This window comes from Pelodiscus sinensis, chromosome 9, assembly GCF_049634645.1.
Source record: "Pelodiscus sinensis isolate JC-2024 chromosome 9, ASM4963464v1, whole genome shotgun sequence".
Lineage (NCBI taxonomy): Eukaryota > Metazoa > Chordata > Testudines > Trionychidae > Pelodiscus > Pelodiscus sinensis.
In genome coordinates this window covers 2,749,120-2,767,500 of record NC_134719.1, presented here as the reverse complement: position 1 = coordinate 2,767,500, position 18,381 = coordinate 2,749,120, and the positions used below count along the sequence as shown (strand labels likewise).

The following is an 18,381-nucleotide window of genomic DNA, read 5'->3' as shown; positions in this document are numbered from 1 at the left end:
CGCCGCCAGCGCCCTGCCATGGCCTCGTCGGACGGGCTGCAGTACCGGGCGCTCTACGAGTACAAGAAGGAGCGGGAGGAGGACCTGGCGCTGTGCCCCGGGGACCTGCTCGCCGTCAGCAAAGCGGGGCTGCTGGGCGCGCCCGACTACAAGGAGGGGGACGAGAGGAGCCCCGAGGGCTGGCTGAACGGCTTCAACGAGCGCACCAAGGAGTGGGGCGACTTCCCGGGCACCTACGTGGAGTACCTGGGTCCCCTCAGGATTGTGGCCACCGCCCTCAAGGCTCGCCCCAGGCCTCTGCCTCCTACCCCCGCTGGCCAATTGTGGGGTGAGTACCAGCTGGGGATGTGGGGGGGGGAGTCTCTGTGGGGGACGTGGGGCCCCCGCGAAGCGGCCTCTCAAAGCTCCTTGGACCAGGGGCGGGTGTCGTGGGGAGTCACGCGCAGGCTGCACCGCCCTGAGGGCCCGTCTGAGGGGACCCCCTGCCATGCACTCCTCCCTCTCTCGGGGCAGGACAGAGTTCAGGCAGTTCCCATGGTCTCCACAGCCAGGCAGCTAGGCCCCTAGGGCTCTATGGGTCATGCCATGCCCCCAATTGCTAGGCAACCCATCAAGCAAGCCTCCGGAGGGAGGAGAGGGAAGTGTGGGGGGGTACATGCCTCCGAGACCCCCCCTCCAAGCTTGGCTTTGCATGTGACAAGAAGGGCCTGGCTGTCCACATGGCTCGGGGAGGGGGGAATAAATGTCACCCCCTCCAAGCACAAAGAGATGGCAGCTCATGAAAATGCTCCAGCAGGTTTGGCTGAGGTATGGAGCAAGCCGGCACTGGGCCACGGGGCAGGAGAGCGCCGCTAGCTCAGCTGTGGGGAGCTGGTTCCGGAGCCCGTTGGCCGGGGTATTTGCCAGCTCACCCAACCCTCGGCAGAACAGACTGGGGCTCTACTGGGAATTGCCCTCCAGGGTCTTCTGGCTGCGGCTGCAGGCTCCCTCTGAGGTTACCTCTGCAGGGATAAGTGGGGCCGAGTGTCTCAGCACCGTGGCAGGCAGCATCCTGCTCTCAGCCAGCCCTGCTACCGGCCGGTGGGAACTAGCACGCTCTGAACCGTCCCCGGGCACTGCCTTGCAGCGCTTGGCTACTTGTGCCGGGGCTCTTCGGCACCTCTGGTTAAGTGCTGGAGGCGCTGTCAGCCGATGGTCAGGGCAGTGCGTGGTGTGTGTGTGTTATACACCCGAGTCTTCAACTGCTAGGACACACGGTCCCTTCGCAGTGGGCAGCCTAGGGAAGGCTGACAGGTGCCCCACGGATCTGTCCCCTGGAGCTGACACGATCCAAACGCCCGGCTCTCACTGCGTCTGCCCCAAAGACCAGCTGGAGTTCTTTTAATTGTGTCTGGTTCTGTTACAACAACAGGAGGAGTCAGGTTAAAGCTTAAACAGTTACAGGTTTATTAAAGAGGTTTCTAAAGCATGTGGTTACAATGGCTATTGTTCTACTTCTGAACTGCTAGCAAATGCAGATCTTAAAATGGTTACAAAGGAAAAAAGAAGATAGAAAGTAATGGTACCAAGGGACAGCTTAATCTTTAAAGAGCTCTATTCTATGCATGCACTAAAACAAAAGGACACAGACAGGTACAATTTTTACCCCCTTCTGCGTCCCTCGATTCCAGCGTCCCTCAATTCCCGGGAAAGACGAATACGAGGCTGCACATCCCCGTGGACCTCGGGAGGCAAACACCTAACCCAACCAGCAGGTAGATGGTAGATTGACGCTCAGAGTGAGTGTGCTGCTGGATCCATCTTTATTCCCGTAGGGGCCCGTATCCTCTTTCTTATCTAAGATGCCAAATTGTGCTGGTTCGTCTTTGTGATGCCAGTTCTTACAAGGGAGTGTGAACGTAATTTACACTTGGAAGAGAGAGCACTAAATTGGGAGTACTGGACATTCTTTTCTCAGCTTCCCCTTTCAGGGACGGCCTTGTGATCGTATCAATATAGGTGCCAGCCACGGCAGGTCTCGCATCCTCTAGGTCATCTGATTGGCTGATGGCCCTCTCGCATCTGTGTTTCCAGTTGTCCAGGGTCACGATGAGCCAGCACATCTGGGCCGCCTGTCAAGACTATGCTTTCTATGCCCTGTGCGCTCCAGGCACCTAAAAGGGGGCAAGCAAGATGGATGTTGCAGGGGGGGGTTCCTGTCTGGCTACAGGCGCACGCCAGCCCCAGAGGTCAGATCCGCTCAAAATGTAGGGGGCTCGGATCTGGGCGAGAGGGCGCCGGCGGTTTTGTCCCAAGAGTTACAAAGCACGTCCCGAGCCCTTCCGCTCCTCGAGCCAGGCTGGCCAGAGAATGGAGCGCTGAATGAATGGGGTCGTTTAGCTTGCGATGGGCGAATATGTCCGAATTTGTACTAGCGACAAACAGAAACGGGCAGGACTGCGAGAGTGATCCCAGTGCCCCTCCATGTCTGCCGGTGATGAGGAGGAACGATACCATGGCGAGCCATGGATAGACGAATGCCCACATCCCAGCAAGGTAGCACGTGCGGTGGGTGGGATAGGACACTCAGGGTAACACTGTCAAGCTCTTGGAGATCTATGCCTGGGAAGTGGTGGGTAGTTATTGCAGCTGGGAGCGCGGGAGAACCACAGAAAGGGGCTACAGATATTCCCCTACGAGCTGTGCGGCTGCAGAGCCTATGCCTTCTTATCGTGGTGCACGATTTTCCTTGGGTGGACCTACCAATGGCAGAGGGAAGACTGTGTGTTTCTCCCTAGCTTAGCGTCTTCACTGTTCCTTGCTCTTTCCTTTCCCCCTCTTTCTTGCCAAAGTGGCATCCAAACTCCTTTGTAGTGTCATGAGTTGTGTCTCTTTCCTGCCTTCACTTTGTGTCCTGCAACTTTAAATCTGAATCCACTCCATGCAGACTGTTCCAGAGGGAGGGTTGCTCTCGCTGGAAAGCTTGACGTTTGTTCTTTCTTGCACAGTCGCTAATCAGTTGAAAATTTGAAACTCTGACTTGAAAATACGTGGCTGCTCTTGGTGTTTGGAGAACCCACGAATCCTTCATAGAAAACAGTAGCATAACTCTTCCGTCGTTCCGCAGAGTCACTTAAAAACAGGAGAAACAACAAGGAGTCCTGCGGCACCTTAGAATCTAAAGACATGTCTACGCTAGGAGGTTATTTCGAAATTACTAAATTTGAAATAACTCCTGAAAAATCAGAATTGAAATAGGATGTTCCCCACTATGGGGGAGTCTCGAAATTAGTTCGAGGCAGGCTCCGTTATTGTGGACGTGCTTACCTTGATGAAGGTTCCTAGAAAGCACGGGGAGCAATTAGTTTGCATTACTCTGGGGGGAATTATTTAGAAATAGCAGCACTGGAGCATCCACACAACCTCTGTTTTGAAATAACTATTTTTTCGAATAACTATTCCGAGGAAAGCAGGAGTTATTTTGAAAATAACCAGCCCCTTATTTGAAAATAACGGGCTTGGTAGTGTGGACGCGCTGCTAGTTATTTCAAAATAAGGGGGGTTATTTTGAAATAACTCCCTAGTGTAGACCAGGACCAATAGATTTATTAGGGTATAAGGTTTGGTGGGTAAAGCCCACTTTATCAGATTACTTTGGAGTGGAAATTACAGTGTGTGTGTGTGTGTGTGTGTGTGTGTGTGTGTGTGTGTGTGTGTGTGTGTGTGTGTGTGTGTACAACAAAAGTGTGTGTGTGTGTGTGTCTGTGTGTGTGTGTGTACAACAAAAGAAAGAAGTTACTTGTCAAATGTAGGAGCAGTGTTAATGAGGCTAATCTAGTCACCATACCCCTGCCTCTGTAATTTCCACTCCAGTTCATCTGATGAAGTGGGTTTTACCCACCAAAGCTTATGCCTGAATCAATCTGTTAGTCTCGAATGTGTCACAGGACTCCTTGTTTTTGCGGATATAGGCCAACACAGCTGCCCCTCTGAGACTTAAAACCAGGAGGCCGGTTTTTGCGAGGGTGCCCAGTGAGTTGGAGATGTGTAAATATTTGTAGAGACGACATGCTGCTGCTTCCGCCGTAATGTCACACGCCACTGTTTGTGGCATGACAAGGGTGGAAAGTTCGGGCGTCAGGTTTCTGCATTACCGCAGAGGCCGGATCTGCCTTTGTCTTTGAAGGAGGATGCCCAAAGTACAATAGGGTCTGATAGCACCAGGCCCAGGGGAGTCGGGAGCCACGCTGGAGAAGTCAGGGCAGCTCCATCGCCTGGGTGGGAGGAGAACACAGCCTGTTGCGGGGAGAACATTAGATTCTTGTTGTCACTGCAGCCTGATCATTGCTACCTTGTGTTGAAGATGCCGCATCTTCCTGGCTGCCTGGAGAAGGGCCGGAGGAGAGGGAGGTTGTGTAAGCGCAGCAAGGCAATGAGGCATGTGCTGCGGGCAGATCTGGGTGTCCGCCCGTCTGGGATTTCTCCCCCCGGAGCCAAGCAGTTTCATGAATCTCTTTTAGGGGCGAGCGCCCACGGCTGCAACAGTGCAAGACCTGAAATCTCTAGCTAAGGTTGCCTCTCTCTTGCTTTCAGGCTACGTGATTGTTTTTGTTGGAGGGAGGCGGGGTTCAGACTGTGGCGCTCAACCGTCCCAGATTGTGGTACCCCGTTCAGGAGCCTGGTTTGTTTTGCGCCGCCCTCCCCCCTCCCAATTTCACCTCACTTAAACGACTCGCTTACAACATCAGACCTAGAAATGCAAAGATGTCCCAGTGCACTGTTCCTAGAAAATGGCTGACTTCCTCGCCTGGACAGTACAGGTCTAAAATAAAACAATCGGAACAGAAATGCTGTACTTCCATTCAGCGTGTAGAGCCAGCTAAGCCATGAGCTTGGACATTAGGAAAAACTTCCTGCCTGCCAGGGTTGTTAAACACTGGAATAAATTGCCTAGAGAGGTTGTTGAATCCCCATCTCTGGAGATATTTAAGAGCAGGTTAGACAGACACCTGTCAGGGATGGTCTAGACAGTGCTGGGTCTTGCCGCGAGGGCAGGGGACTGGACTCAATGACCTCTCGAGGTCCCTTCCTGTTCTAGTGTTCTAGGATTCTAAACAAGTCACTGTATGAAACTTTAGTTTGTACTGACTTGGCGAGTGCTTTTTACGTTTGCAAAACTAGGCAAATAGCTAGCGGAGCTGCTGTACCCCTTGAGAGACCACTGTGTATCGTGTGGGTACCATACCTCTGGTTGAGAGCCACCGGGGTAAGGCACTGAACTGTGAGGTAGGACACCCGAGGGGGGTCAATTCCCTGCTCTGCCACAGACTTTCTTCGTGACCTTGGCCATGTCCCTGAGCCGCTCGATGCCTCGCTTTTGCCGTCTGTAAAATGGGGACAAACAATCCACCTTTTGTCTATGATTTTAAGCATAAATCCGACAGATCCTGGTCATCAGCAGGCAGGATTGAATCTGGGAACCTCTGAAGTTTAATGGACGGGCCTTTCCTGCATGAGTCTAAAAGGCCTCTTGATTATCTAAAGGGCGGCAGAGCACCGCTCCGAGCAGGTGTAAGTTACTCAAGGTCTTTGGGGCAGAGGCCCGGCACTTGGGTCACCCGGTGCGATTGTTTTCCAGCTAACAAATCAGTCGCTAGGGCCAGCGTCTGCAAACGTGGGTGGCTAAACTGAGACCTTTCGCTCCATATTTAGGCACCTGACTGAGCAGGCACTGCCCATCGGAGGGGCCGAGTACATGCGTTCCCATTGGTTTCATGTTTCAAACACGCTGCCTGCGGCTCGGCTGTGAGCTACCGTGAGACAATGCACCTGGGGAAAAAGAACCAACCCAGTGCTTTCTCCTCTCCGCCCAGCCGGGAGGGAGGAGAAATCTCGCTCTGTGCACAAGGCCAGGCGGCTTTCCCCCGCTGGGATCTCTGCTTCGGTTTATTCGTATCAACGCTGCGTGACCTACCCCAGGCAGAAGTCACCAAGAGACTTTCCAGCCCTCGGGCATCTGCCCGCCTTGTGTCTTGTGCGGGGATTTCAAACCAGGTGAACCAAAGGGCGTGTGCGGTTTTGAAGGGTGCTGGAGCACCAAGCAGTTGTATTGATTTGAATGTCCATGTCCTTCCCTCTTGGCCACCAATGTTCCCTCTAATCTTTCCCATCCATGTGCAGAATAAATTTTGTTCTGTGCACCATGGCGTGTGTGGATGTGCACCACTGATAGAAACACATGTGTCTGGCTGTGGGCGCTCTGCTACTCAGCTGGGCAGCACTGGAATCTCTCCTGGTTGGCTGCCAAAGCACTCAGCTGACCGGGATCGCTGCTGGCTACCTCCCTGAAGTCGATGAGCGAGCCCCATGCGCAGGGCGATGCTCCTGTGGATGTTGTCCTGGTCGCCCTTAGCAGAGATCCGGGCTCTGGATGCTTTGGGTGACCCTGAACCCCAAGCAGGGTGATGGCTGCCTGGTTTGGGGTTACGCGGGTGGTGCTGCCTTGCACACGGAGTGGGCGGTACGGAATCCCACGGGCAGAACTGTGCAGAGTCCTTTGTGCCGTGCCGGCCTTTGCCGGGCTCCGCGCTGTCCTCTGATGGCCTGGGTTAGTCCGTGAACACGATCCGCCCTGTCTGCGAGCCGGTCACAGCTAGCTCACCGTCCCCTGAAACGCCTTGCTGGCTGTCAGTCAACAATCCTCCGCTTGACATACTTGGCAAAGAGCTTTGTGTCTCCTCTGTCTAATGTGATGCGGGGCCGTTTTCACCTTCTGGGGAAGGGTCAGTCAAGGGGCAGGGATGCCTCTCACAACAAACACCCCCAGGGAGAATGTTTTACCCAGTTCTCCCCATTCCCAGTTCTCCCGAGTGACTCGATTCAAGTTTGCACCTGTGTCAGTAGAGATGAAAGGCTCATTGTCTATAGCCACATGGCTGCTGTAGTTCTGTGAACTTGCAGGATGCTACTCAGCCGGTAGATGTCCATGGATGCAGTACTGAGTTCCAGACAGGGTGTGCTCACTGGTAAACAAGGGAGGCAAAGTTGGAACGCAAGTTGGGGGGAGAGGCTTTTTATGTCTCTTTTCTTTAATAAACGCCACATATTTAAGGCCAGACTGATTCCATTTCTAATTTAGCTTTAAGACAGACACTGATGGGGGGCGGAAGAGGGGAAGCTGGAAATTACATGGTAGAAATGAGCATTTAACGCTGGCTGCGTTTGTGTGTCTCCCGCTAATGGCTGGTCTGCACTAAGAACCTGCAGCATAGGTCTACTCCAGGGATCCTGTTCGCTCAAGCTGCTGGGAATATAGTCTTGGCATGAGAGCTCCAGGGGCCTGGCTCTGCTCAGACCTGTGCCCAGAGCTGTGAGTGATTAACCAGCCACTCTGGGGCTGTTTCCCGCTGCAGAAGCTCCCTTTGTCCTTGCCACTGGCAGCTCTCTGAGTTTCACTTCATTAGGTGTAATTGGGTTTTCTCACTGCTGGCTGGACAAACAAGAGAAATGTCTTTGCTGCATGGCAGTTTCTCAGAGGGGGCTTGGTAACGAGGGCTCCTGACCTTCCTCCGGGGGCAGGCAGAGCGAGAGAGTGCTGTGCACGCAGCATTTGAAACCAGGTTTCTTTTCTGCGTGCGCTGTGCAAACCCATCCCGAAAGTGAATGCACAATATTGGTCCTTTGCCGGAGCCGAGGTGCAAGGCTCTTTGTTTCTCCTGCAGTTGGCGTGGCTGGTGACCGGGAATATGCTGGGCTTGGATTTTGGTCTGGGAAGGAAGGATGGATTTTCTACCCCTTTGCTTGATAACACACACCAGAGGGAAGTAGTAGATGCCCCAGGATTTGAACCAGGGCCCTCTAGAGTGAAGAGCGTGAGCCAAAGAGTGGCAGCAATGGCTTTATAGGACTGTGTTGTCTGCAGACTGGGCACATAGAGGAGCCCTGAAGCACTGCCCAGCGGCCAATGTGTGTGCAATTCATTCATCACGGCGTCACCAGCTTGGCAGTTGGTGCTGTTTGGCGGCAGCTTAGCGCTGGTACCATTCACCACCGGCCACCCTGCCAGCGGGCGAAGTTCTGCCTGGACTTAGGAGACCAGCTGCCTCGCAGTCCCGGGCCGTGGCATGTGGGGTGCTGGGCCCCTGGCTGCAGGGGGATCCGGTGAGCAGTGCGGGTACTAAGGCTGCTCCCTGGCACCACTGACTGCGCTGCGCCCCAGAAGCAGCCGCCAGCAGGCCTGGCTCCTAGGTGGTGAGGGGTGAGCTCGCTGCCCTTTCCACAAGCACTAGCCCCGCACTCCCACTGGCTGGGAACCTGCTGCCGGCTACTTCTGGGGCGCAGCCTGGTCTGCGGTGCCAGGAGAGGCAGGAAGCTGCCTTAGCCCCCCACTGCACTGCTGCCCGGGAGCCGCTCAAGGTAAACCCCTCCAGCTCCAGCCCTGACCCCCCCCCAAGCCGGAGCCCCCTCCTGCACCCCAAAGCCCATCCTCGGCCCCACCTCAGAGCCCACGTACTAGTCAAACTGGGTCTTGCGGAAAAACATGTGAAAACCCCTGGGCTAACGCACCAGACTGGCCCTCACGGGCGTTTGGGTCCGTTCCCCGCTCCACTTGCTGTGGGCAACTCACTTCACCGCTTCGTGCCTCAGTTTCCTTTTCCATAAAATGGGAATCGGACTCTTTCCTTTTTTCAAATGCACAAGCCTAGATGTGTGTCCGTTTGAGAAAGCCGGTTGGAGGGTCGAGCCGCAACATGCAGACGGCATTCTACAGGGAAGGGTCGGTTTGAAATCCTAGAAGCATGGCACACGAGAACTGGAAGGGCCCTAGAGAGGCCCTCAGGTCCGTCCCCTGCTGACGGGTCGGTTGGGTCTGAATGAACCATTTCCCGTCAGAAAATTGAAGAACCCCCTCCCAAAATCTGCATTTTCCCCCTGGCATTTTCTGTCAAAGATTTCTCGCCGACGCAGCCCCAAATATTTCTGCCTCCCGTTTGCGACTGTCTCTGGCTGCTGGGTGGTAGGCCGCCGGCTTTCTTTCCGCTGCTGCAAAGCGAAGGTTGCTGAGGCCAAACTCTTTCAGATCCTCCTGACAACACTGCTTTTGTTCCGCTTTCACCGCCTCTGGCAAGGGGCAGCTACCGCCCCCTCGGTCGCTGTTGCTACCATTGCTTTGGGTTGGCCTTTTAATCTGGACGGTTCCCTATGGCCGCTTCTCCAATAGGGTCGTTGAGATGCCCTGTGCCTTGATTAGCTCAGCTCATGGCGAGGCGGGAGCTGCCACTCACCCGCTGCCTGCAGCCAGATCCTGCAGCTGCCCTCCCTCGCCACCAACTACGGCTTCTGCTTTAAGCCGGGCTGTGGGCCTGGGGGCTGCCTGGCCTGGCGGCTGGTCGTGGACTGCGGGCTGGGGGTGGCAGCGGGCGGGAGGGAAGTGCAGACCGATGGAAGCGGACGAGCTTGTGTGGCGTAGCGGGGGGCTGTCTGCTCTGTGACCCGGGGTCCCCTGCGCTGGGATGGGAGATTCTCATTGACTCTCCCAAATGTGGATTAACCCAGACACCAGGCTGAGCCTCCCAGGGAGGGAGACAGAGGAAGGAGGGCGAGACCAGCACCTGGCTGGGGACAGGGCTGGAAGAGAGTTTTAGTTTCTGTTGGGAATCATGGAGGAAGCAGCCTAAGCAACGGGCTGGGATTTAGGGGCCAGTCTCATAGAATCATAGGACTGGAAGGGACCTCGAGAGGTCATCGAGTCCAGCCCACCGCGCTCAAGGCAGGACCAAGCTCCGTCTACACCATCCCTGACAGATGTCTATCTAACCTGTTCTTAAATATCTCCAGAGAGGGAGATTCCACCACCTCCCTTGGCAATTTATTCCAATATTTGACCACCCTGACAGTTAGGAATTTTTTCCTAATGTCCAATCTAAACCTCCCCTGCTGCACTTTAAGCCCATTACTCCTTGTCCTGTCCTCAGAAACCAAGAGGAACAAATTTTCTCCTTCCTCCTGGTGACACCCTTTTAGCTATTTGAAAACCGCTATCATGTCCCCCCTTAATCTTCTTTTTTCCCAAACTAAACAAGCCCAGTTCATGAAGCCTGGCTTCATAGGTCATGTTCTCTAGACCTTTAATCATTCTTGTCGCTCTTCTCTGTACCCTTTCCAATTTCTCCACATCTTTCTTGAAATGTGGCGCCCAGAACTGGACACAGTACTCCAGCTGAGGCCTAACTAGTGCAGAGTAGAGCGGCAGAATGACTTCACGAGTTTTGCTTTACAACACACCTGTTGATACAACCTAGAATCATATTTGCTTTTTTTGCAACAGCATCACACTGTTGACTCATATTCAACTTGTGGTCCACTATGACCCCTAGATCCCTTTCCGCCATGCTCCTTCCTAGACAGTCGCTTCCCATCTTGTATGTATGGAACTGATTGTTCCTTCCTAAGTGGAGCACTTTGCATTTCTCTTTATTAAACCTCATCTTGTTTACCTCTGACCATTTCTCTAACTTGCTAAGGTCATTTTGAATTATGTCCCTATCCTCCAAAGAAGTTGCAACCCCACCCAGTTTGGTATCATCTGCAAACTTAATAAGCGTACTCTCTATCCCAATATCTACATCATTGATGAAGATATTGAACAGTACGGGTCCCAAAACAGACCCTTGAGGAACTCCACTTGTTATCCCTTTCCAGCAGGAGTTAGCACCGTTAACAACAACTCTCTGACTATGGTTATCCAGCCAATTATGCACCCACCTTATCGTGATCCTATCTAAGTTATATTTGCCTAGTTTATCAATAAGAATATCATGCGAGACCGTATCAAATGCCTTACTAAAGTCTAGGTATATGACATCCACCCTTCTCCCCCATCTCAAGGGGGGCTGAGGCATCCTAGGCCTGCCTTGTAACCAGATTATATCTGTGCTGTGCTGTATCCTGGAGAAGCAATAAACTCTCTCTATTCTACCAGCTGGCGGAGTCTGTTCGTGCCGTTACGGGCGTGCAGGGGGCGGGGGAACCCCGACGCGCCACCACAGCTTGTCTCCCCTGAATCCTGGGCCTGCTTTTCTCCATCCTCTTTGGAACCCTCTTCTGGCCGCTGGCGGCTGATGTCAAGCCGGTTCCCTCGCTTAATGCACACGACCAGCAGCAGGGCTCCGGACGCGGCGTCTCACGGCTTGAGTCCTTCCTCTGGCAGATGGTTTGCTGCGGGCTCCCAGTCACGTTTCTGAAATCAAGGCAGCACACAGCCAAGGGTACAGCATCCACCCATTTCTTAGGATCACTTGGCTTTATTCCCGGCCCTGCCACTGCCTGGCGGGGCGTCCCTGAGTGAGTCTCTTTGCTTCTCTGCACCTCTTCCCCTTCCCGCACTTTGCCTGCCCTGCTCAAATAGACTGGAGTCCCTTCCGCAGCGGGTCTGTCTCTGTGGATCTGTGATCCCAGCGACAACCCTGGCTCTAATATCTAGCCAAGGCGTTGAGCTGTGAAGTGTGGGTGAGACGGGAACCTTAGCTCAAGGGCCTGCCGGGGAGAGGTGGAGCAGGGAAGCCGGCAGAGGGGAATGAAAAGAGAGCGGCTTGCTGGAAAGATCAGAGAGCCCTGAGGCCACAAATAATTCCTTGAACCCTGACATTTGGGGCTGGGGAGGGGGAGCCCTTGTAAACCCCGGCAAAGCGGAAGAGCTGCCCGGGGGCCATTCAGTAAGTCGAGAGGAACACGGTTTCAGGCACATCTCTTTCCTAGCGTGGCTGAGACTCCTGCCAGCCCGCCTGGTCTTTTTTTCTGGCGCTTCCTCCTAACTTGCCGGCAGCGAAAGTCCAAACAATCAAATGTGGATCTGACTCGGTACCGTGAGCACCCTCACTTTCATTCCGTAGCCTTTCTCAGCCCCAGGCTAAACTCCTCTTGCTTTGGACTGAGGGTTGGATCCCCTTTGCGGCTTGCTTTCTGAGAGCTGGGCCTGCATCTGCCCGCCCGTGACTTCCCACGAGGCAGGAATGCTCCCTGTTTGACAGCTACCTTTCAAAGGCAGAAGTGCTGCAAGGTGTTCCATCATTGAAATGTACAAGAGTCCCTGCAGGGACTCTTGTACATTTCAAAGGCGGAACGCCGCTGCTGCGCCCTGCCCCCTCCCATGGAGCTGGAGCTGGGGGGAACCGGTTTTTAAGTACTCTCGTCTCTCCCTCCTCCTGATAGAGGCAGCGGCGGGGGGGGGGGGGGGGGGAGGTTGGGAAGCGACTAGTTGGGGAGTGATAAGCTTTTGCTTATCGGATAGTCGACGTGTCGATTAGTCGCTTACACCCCTCCGTGACAGTCCCACGAACAATCGGTCACGATCATGGGGAATTAGGAGCCAGAAGGGCGATTTGTTGGGTTTTGAAACACTTCACTCGCTTGCTTTGTGCGGTATCTGCCACGTGTGCCTGCTTGGCTTGTCCTAGCAGCAACATGTCCCCTTCCGCAGAGCTACCCTGCTTTGGGTCCCACTTTTCTTTCTCCGTAGCTGGCAATTGGTAAGCGGCGCTCCCCTGTCCTGTAGGAAACCCAGCCAGTGCCTACTGCCCCCAGCATGTGTCGTCTGCTCCAGGAGCGGCACTGACAGCCTGCCAGAAGCTGGGGGCGACCAACGGATCTCAGAGTCATGGGGCGGGTGAGGGAAGGTGGCCAGAGCAGAGCGAACGGCTTGGTGGTTGGTGCCAGGAGCCATGGCTCCGACAACGTGTGGCAACGAGGAGGGGAGTGCGTGTGTGTGCACGCAGGTTATTCCCATTTGATGGAAGGGGAAACTGAGGCGCGGAACGGTGACGTGACTTGCCCAAGGTCACCCAGCAGGCAGAGCCAGCACTAGAAGCCAGCTCATCCCAAGTGCACTAGCCACTAGCAATGTGCATAGTCTAAATCTCCGACTGCTGACACTCCCGCCGTTGGCACGGGGCTCTGAACCAAGTCCCAAATGGGGTCCGCTGTAGTGGCTCAAAGCCAAGCGCTGCCCCGTGCCCTCAGAGATCAAAATCTGGATCCCACTTTGGACGTCAACGGAGAGACCCGTTCGCTTCACTCGGGATGGGCCAGCAGATGTGACCTGCCCTTTGTTGTTCTGGGGTCAGTCCAGGAGCCAGAAGTGCACGCAACACTCCTGTATCTCTCCGTTTTCTGTGTGGTAACTGTTGCCCTGCGGAACCCCCTGCTGCAGGGAACCCTTTCGGCTTTCAGAGGCAGGGATCAGAGGGCTGCGAGTTTGCGAAGCTGTGCCTGGCCAGGACCGGCTTCTCGGCAAGCTCTTCATTCAGATTTCTGCGGCACCTGGCATAGAGGGGCTGGTAGCTCCATGCCGGGAGAGTTGCTTGCTATGCAGCTCATGCTGCGGGCAGAGCCGGGGACAAACGACCGCTCAATGAAACAACAAAGCGGGCACCAGGGCTGTGTGCAGGAAGCGGCTCTGGCACCACATCTGTGCTGCTGTGCCGGCGAGACACTGAATCCCAGAGGGCTCCATCAGAGAATCGACAGTGGAGCCGCAAGCCGAGTGTTTGTATCTCACCCGTTGGAGCAAATCCAATCAGAGAGGTTGCTTCCCCTGCCGCCTCCCTGTGTGTGCGGAGCGATTCCGCACGGAACAAATCGCTGTAGCCTCAGCTTCCACTACCGGGGCATGATCTGAATTACCCCCTCGCCGCACATGACGGAAAGGTCTTAACCCCCGTGTGGCACAATCCCACCATGCTAGAGTGAGGATGGAGGCGGGGGGAGGGGGTATAAAAACAGCCCGAGGGTTTGCTGGCTGCTGGTAGATTTTTGCTTGGATTTTTCAACTGTTTCAGGTCATCAATGAGCTATAGCAGCCACCGAGACGGGAACAGGAGAGCCGCCTGGTCCGTGTTGCAATTAAACCAGCGGTGGGCTTCTAATACTTTCTAATACCCTTCTAATACTTTGGTCCGGCCTGCAGACTGCAGCGGGCTGCTTTCTATGTGTATCCTGCTGCCCCGTGCCACTGAGTTTCCAGGCGATGCCTCAGGCAGCAGGATCCTATTTAAACGGCTGCCGGTTGAGGCGCTACCTGACAGGGCCCGGAGCCGTGAGGCTTTTAAGTCGTCGCGGCAACCCCAGGCAGCTGCATGGCAACGCGGTAGCGGCAGGGCCGGGAGTCGCGAGCCCTTTGCTGTGTTTTTACTTCAAAGCCTCTGGCCCCAGACAACTCTAGGAGGTGGCTAGTCCCTGGCTCCACCCCTTCCTCCTTAGGCCCCACCCCTTTCAGGGGTGGAGCCGGCCCGTGACCATGTACCAAAATTCATTAAATGGCCCCCCTGCGAAAATTATTGCCCACCCCATTGTGCGAGCCTCTGGACAGGCTTGGAGGAGAGTTGCTGCCCCAGCGAGTCAAGATGCAAAATGAGAGCAGAATGCTCCAAGGACTGCACATCTGGGCAGCTGTTTCTCTGGGCACCATTCGCACCCTTTTCAGGGGTTGCACACTGCGTCCCGTGAACCATGATCAGGCTGGCAGTTCCTATGATACCGGGTAGGGGAGGAAACAGCTGCCCGCACACAGGTGGCCCTGCGGACATGCCCCAGAAGTCGGGGAATAAGGGACTGCAATGGAGGAATCCTCGTGAATCTGTTTTAGCAAGTTCTATGTGCCCCCCACCCCCACCCCGCTCCTTTGGGTCCTATATTTTACTTTGTCTGTATTTATTTATTGTGTGTTTAAAACATTTCATAAGCCGCCTCGAATATTTTAAATAGAGACACAGGGGGAAACATTTTAAATAAATAAACATCTGATCCCAGTGACACCCCAGGATCCGGCTGGGAGGTGACACCCTGACCCCAGTGAAGTTAATGGGAGTTTCGTCTTTGATTTCAATGGAGCCAGGAAGCTGTCTGGTGACATCCTCCCCGAAATCCTCAGGAAGGGGGTTTGAAGAGCGTGTCCCGAGATGCATGCAGGGATGCAGGGAGGACACCCCGCACCTCCGTGCATCATTAAGAAGATTAAGGGGGGACATGATAGCGGTTTTCAAATATCTAAAAGGGTGTCACAAGGAGGAAGGAGAAAATTTGTTCCTCTTGGTTTCTGAGGACAGGACAAGGAGTAATGGGCTTAAAGTGCAGCAAGGGAGGTTTAGATTGGACATTAGGAAAAAATTCCTAACTGTCAGGGTGGTCAAATATTGGAATAAATTGCCAAGGGAGGTGGTGGAATCTCCCTCTCTGGAGATATTTAAGAACAGGTTAGATAGACATCTGTCAGGGATGGTGTAGACGGAGCTTGATCCTGCCTTGAGGGCGGGGGGCTGGACTCGATGACCTCTCGAGGTCCCTTCCAGTCCTATGATTCTATGATTCTATGATAATTTTTGTTGCCCTTTTCTGAACCTTTTCTGATATCAATATATCTTTTTTGAGATGAGGTGACCACATCTGTGCTCAGTATTCAAGATGTGGGCGTACCGTGGGTTTATACAGAGGCAATAAGATACTCTGTCTTATTTTCTGTCCCTTTTTTAATGATTCTGAACGTTGTTTGTTTTTTGACTGCCGCTGCACACTGATCTTCCTTCTCACCTCCGCACACTGTCCCTTCCCTTCTTCCTCCCCTGGAACCGTGGCTGATAAGCTTTTGGTCCCTGCCCATGTGGGGCATTCCAGCGACATTAAACGTCTGAGCGTTAACACCTGGCTTGCCTCAATTAATGTCCCCCTCGTTTTGATGTTTCGGTGCCATTCCTCATGATTAGCTTGTTGCGGAACTCTCCTAAGAGCGCCACCCTATAGCCACACGCGGTCTACCTGTGTATACGCTGATGCATCACTAAACTATCTAAGGAGACATATTGCTAAGCTGTATAGCGGTAGATCAAGCACGTGAAATTCACGTTGGTGTGTTTGCCAACTTCTGCTGGGCTTCCCGCTAAGCCCTGACTCCCAAAAGCCGATGGCCAAGCCTGGTTTTAAGACCTATATTTTGGCGATTCTGCTTGGGCTGCGACCAGTTCAGTAATGTCCATTAGCAAATAGATTATACCCCAAATGTGGGACCCTCCCAAGTCGGGGGTCAGCAGCCAGCCCCTCTGCCGGGGGGCCGTTTCATCCACTCTGGACATTGTGTGGATACAGGGACTGTGTGTGCCAGTAAGGGAGACCTGACTGAATAAAGCAGGGGGGTGCGAGGCCCTTTTAGGCTCAGCTCTGGGTGCCCTTTACAACTGGCTGTTCTCCCAGCTGGCCTGTAAAATGACCCTCTGGGCCATAAATCCAGGAGGAGATGAAAGACGCATGGAATGAAGGGCCGGCTCATTTACACGCATGGAGTCTTCTGTTCTACTCACCGCCTGGGAGCAGCCTGGCGGAGTCAGGTGACCTGGGAGGAGAGAAAGGTGTCCCGCCTCACGCCCACGGACGGTACAAATCACCCTATGTCCCAGGAGGAACCAACGGGGTTTGTTTAACAGTTTAGGCTGGGGCCTGTGCCATAGCAGCCTCCATTGCTTTGACTGGCACTTCATTGCCCACTCCCCCTTTATGTAGCCTTCTCTGGAGCGGCTGGAGACCGGCGTTCCGCCCCTATGGCTTTGTAGTTGCTACCTGTGCACGTCATTCCATCGGTGGGGTCCAATCGACAGCTGTTGCCTCTTGGTGACTGTGTGTGTGGCTGTCACTCACTCGCAGCTGGGTGTAAGATCAGGGCCAGGCAGCAGCGAAAGTAACTTACCATTTCTTACAGGTCCTGTCCTAGAGAGATTAAGTGACTTACCCGAGGTCACACAGGAAGTCGGTGGCAGAGTGGGGAATCAAAACTACAGCTCAGCCATCCCAGTTCGATGTTCATTCTCCTCACGGCTGGGATCAAAGCTCGAGGTGGATGTTTCCATCACAGGGCGCAGGTCTCCCTGTGAATTAATGACTTGTATTCATGCCGATCGGTCGGCTTAGACTGGTAGTTATGTAGGGACAAGGGAAACACAATTCCTACAGCACTAGCTAATGAGCCAGCATGTGCTGCACCACATCAAACAACGGTGCCGCGGCAGGGAAATATTCTTGGGGCTTCAAGGGTCCTTGTCACTCCATTCCAAACCCACATTCAAACGTTGCTTTTATGCTTGTAAACAGTTATAACAACTCCCGCTGTGCCAAGCGTACCAAAGCCGGGGCTGACGAGGGATTTGGGGCACCCATCACGACTTCCCAGAGATGGTGGGCACACAATGCTCACATCCCTCACTACTTGAGTTAAGGGCGAGTTGAATTCGAGATGGCATCTATGACACGCAGGCGATCGGTTCTGATGTCGTCGAGTGGGTGGCAGGAGCGCAGAGGTACACACGTCACGCGGAACTGTCACGAGCCGGCGTGTCTCAAATAAACATGATCATGGGCCGTCCATTGGGCTTGGTTTTGAAATCTAGACCTTTTACGCTGATTGTATCATTCAATGAACAGGAGAAATGACAACCCTCCGTTAGATAAATACATGGAGGACAGGTCCATCGATACTTATTAGCCAGGATGAGGAGGAATGGTGTCCCTAGCCTCTGTTTGCCAGACGCTGGGAATGGGTGACAGGGGAAAGGATCTCTTGATGGTTCTGTTATGTTCGCTACCTCTGGGGCACCTGGCATTGGTCGCTGTGGGAAGACAGGACAGTGGGCTAATTGGACCTTTGTTCTGACCCAGTCTGGAACCAAATGCGGAGCCAGGTGAGCGCTATGTTACGAGCCCGGGGGAAGCTAAGGTTAGAGCCACGTACGCGGTGCAGGGGTCAGTTACAAACACTCGTAAGAGCGGTGGGTTTTCAATGGCTTTTAAAGCCATTCTTGTGCTGAGCAAGTCGTCTGACCTGCAAAGCTCAGCTAAAGCATTGCACACAAGGGTGCCTGCAAGACGCCCCCCCACTCCGGGGCTAGCTCAGGCAGATCCATGTACTGGGGAGTCCACCTCCTCCTTCAGGCAGCCAGCCCAGAGCTTAGGGAAAAATTTGTGGTTTTTTTCAGTGTGAGCTGTGCTGATTTCAACCTCCAGCCTTTGTCTGCTGGATTAGCCAGCGCGCCGGTGTCAGACAGCTTCCCCCTGCGCAGGCAATTACCGACAGGGATTAAGTGGCACTTTCACCTCTGCTTTGATGAGCCACGCAGACGGAGCTGCTGGCATTTTGCGCTGCAAGCCCGTGTCTGCAATGGACGTTGACGGGTTTGTCGCAAGGAAATAGCTAACGTGGGCATGTTTAAAATCCTAGCGTGGGTAACCCACACAGCTGCCGGGTGGGGGGCGCTGTCCTGGAGCGTGGCACCGGGCCCACGGACGGAGAATAATGAGTCTGTTCTACAGCCTTCGCTGACAGCTGCCTGGCTTTATAACTCATGCACTAAGCTCCGGAGGTCCCAG

At 54.1% G+C, this 18,381-nt stretch overlaps 1 protein-coding gene across 4 annotated transcripts in view; it reads left to right on the top strand.

The window, feature by feature from the left end:
• The window catches only part of PIK3R3 (phosphoinositide-3-kinase regulatory subunit 3), a 295,643-nt gene that overhangs the window by 28,695 nt on the left and 248,567 nt on the right, over positions 1-18,381 (top strand). For 3 of the 4 annotated variants that reach the window (XR_012905836.1, XM_075935897.1, XM_075935896.1), the window contains exon 2: positions 1-328. This exon is cut by the window's left edge and continues 383 nt beyond it. The exons of the other annotated variant lie outside the window; for it this stretch is intronic. Coding sequence is in view for 2 of the 3 variants with exons in the window: in XM_075935897.1 (XP_075792012.1) it covers positions 19-328 (310 nt within the window). In the remaining variant the exon portion in view is untranslated. The remainder of the gene's footprint in view (positions 329-18,381) is intronic. 4 annotated transcript variants of the gene reach the window in all.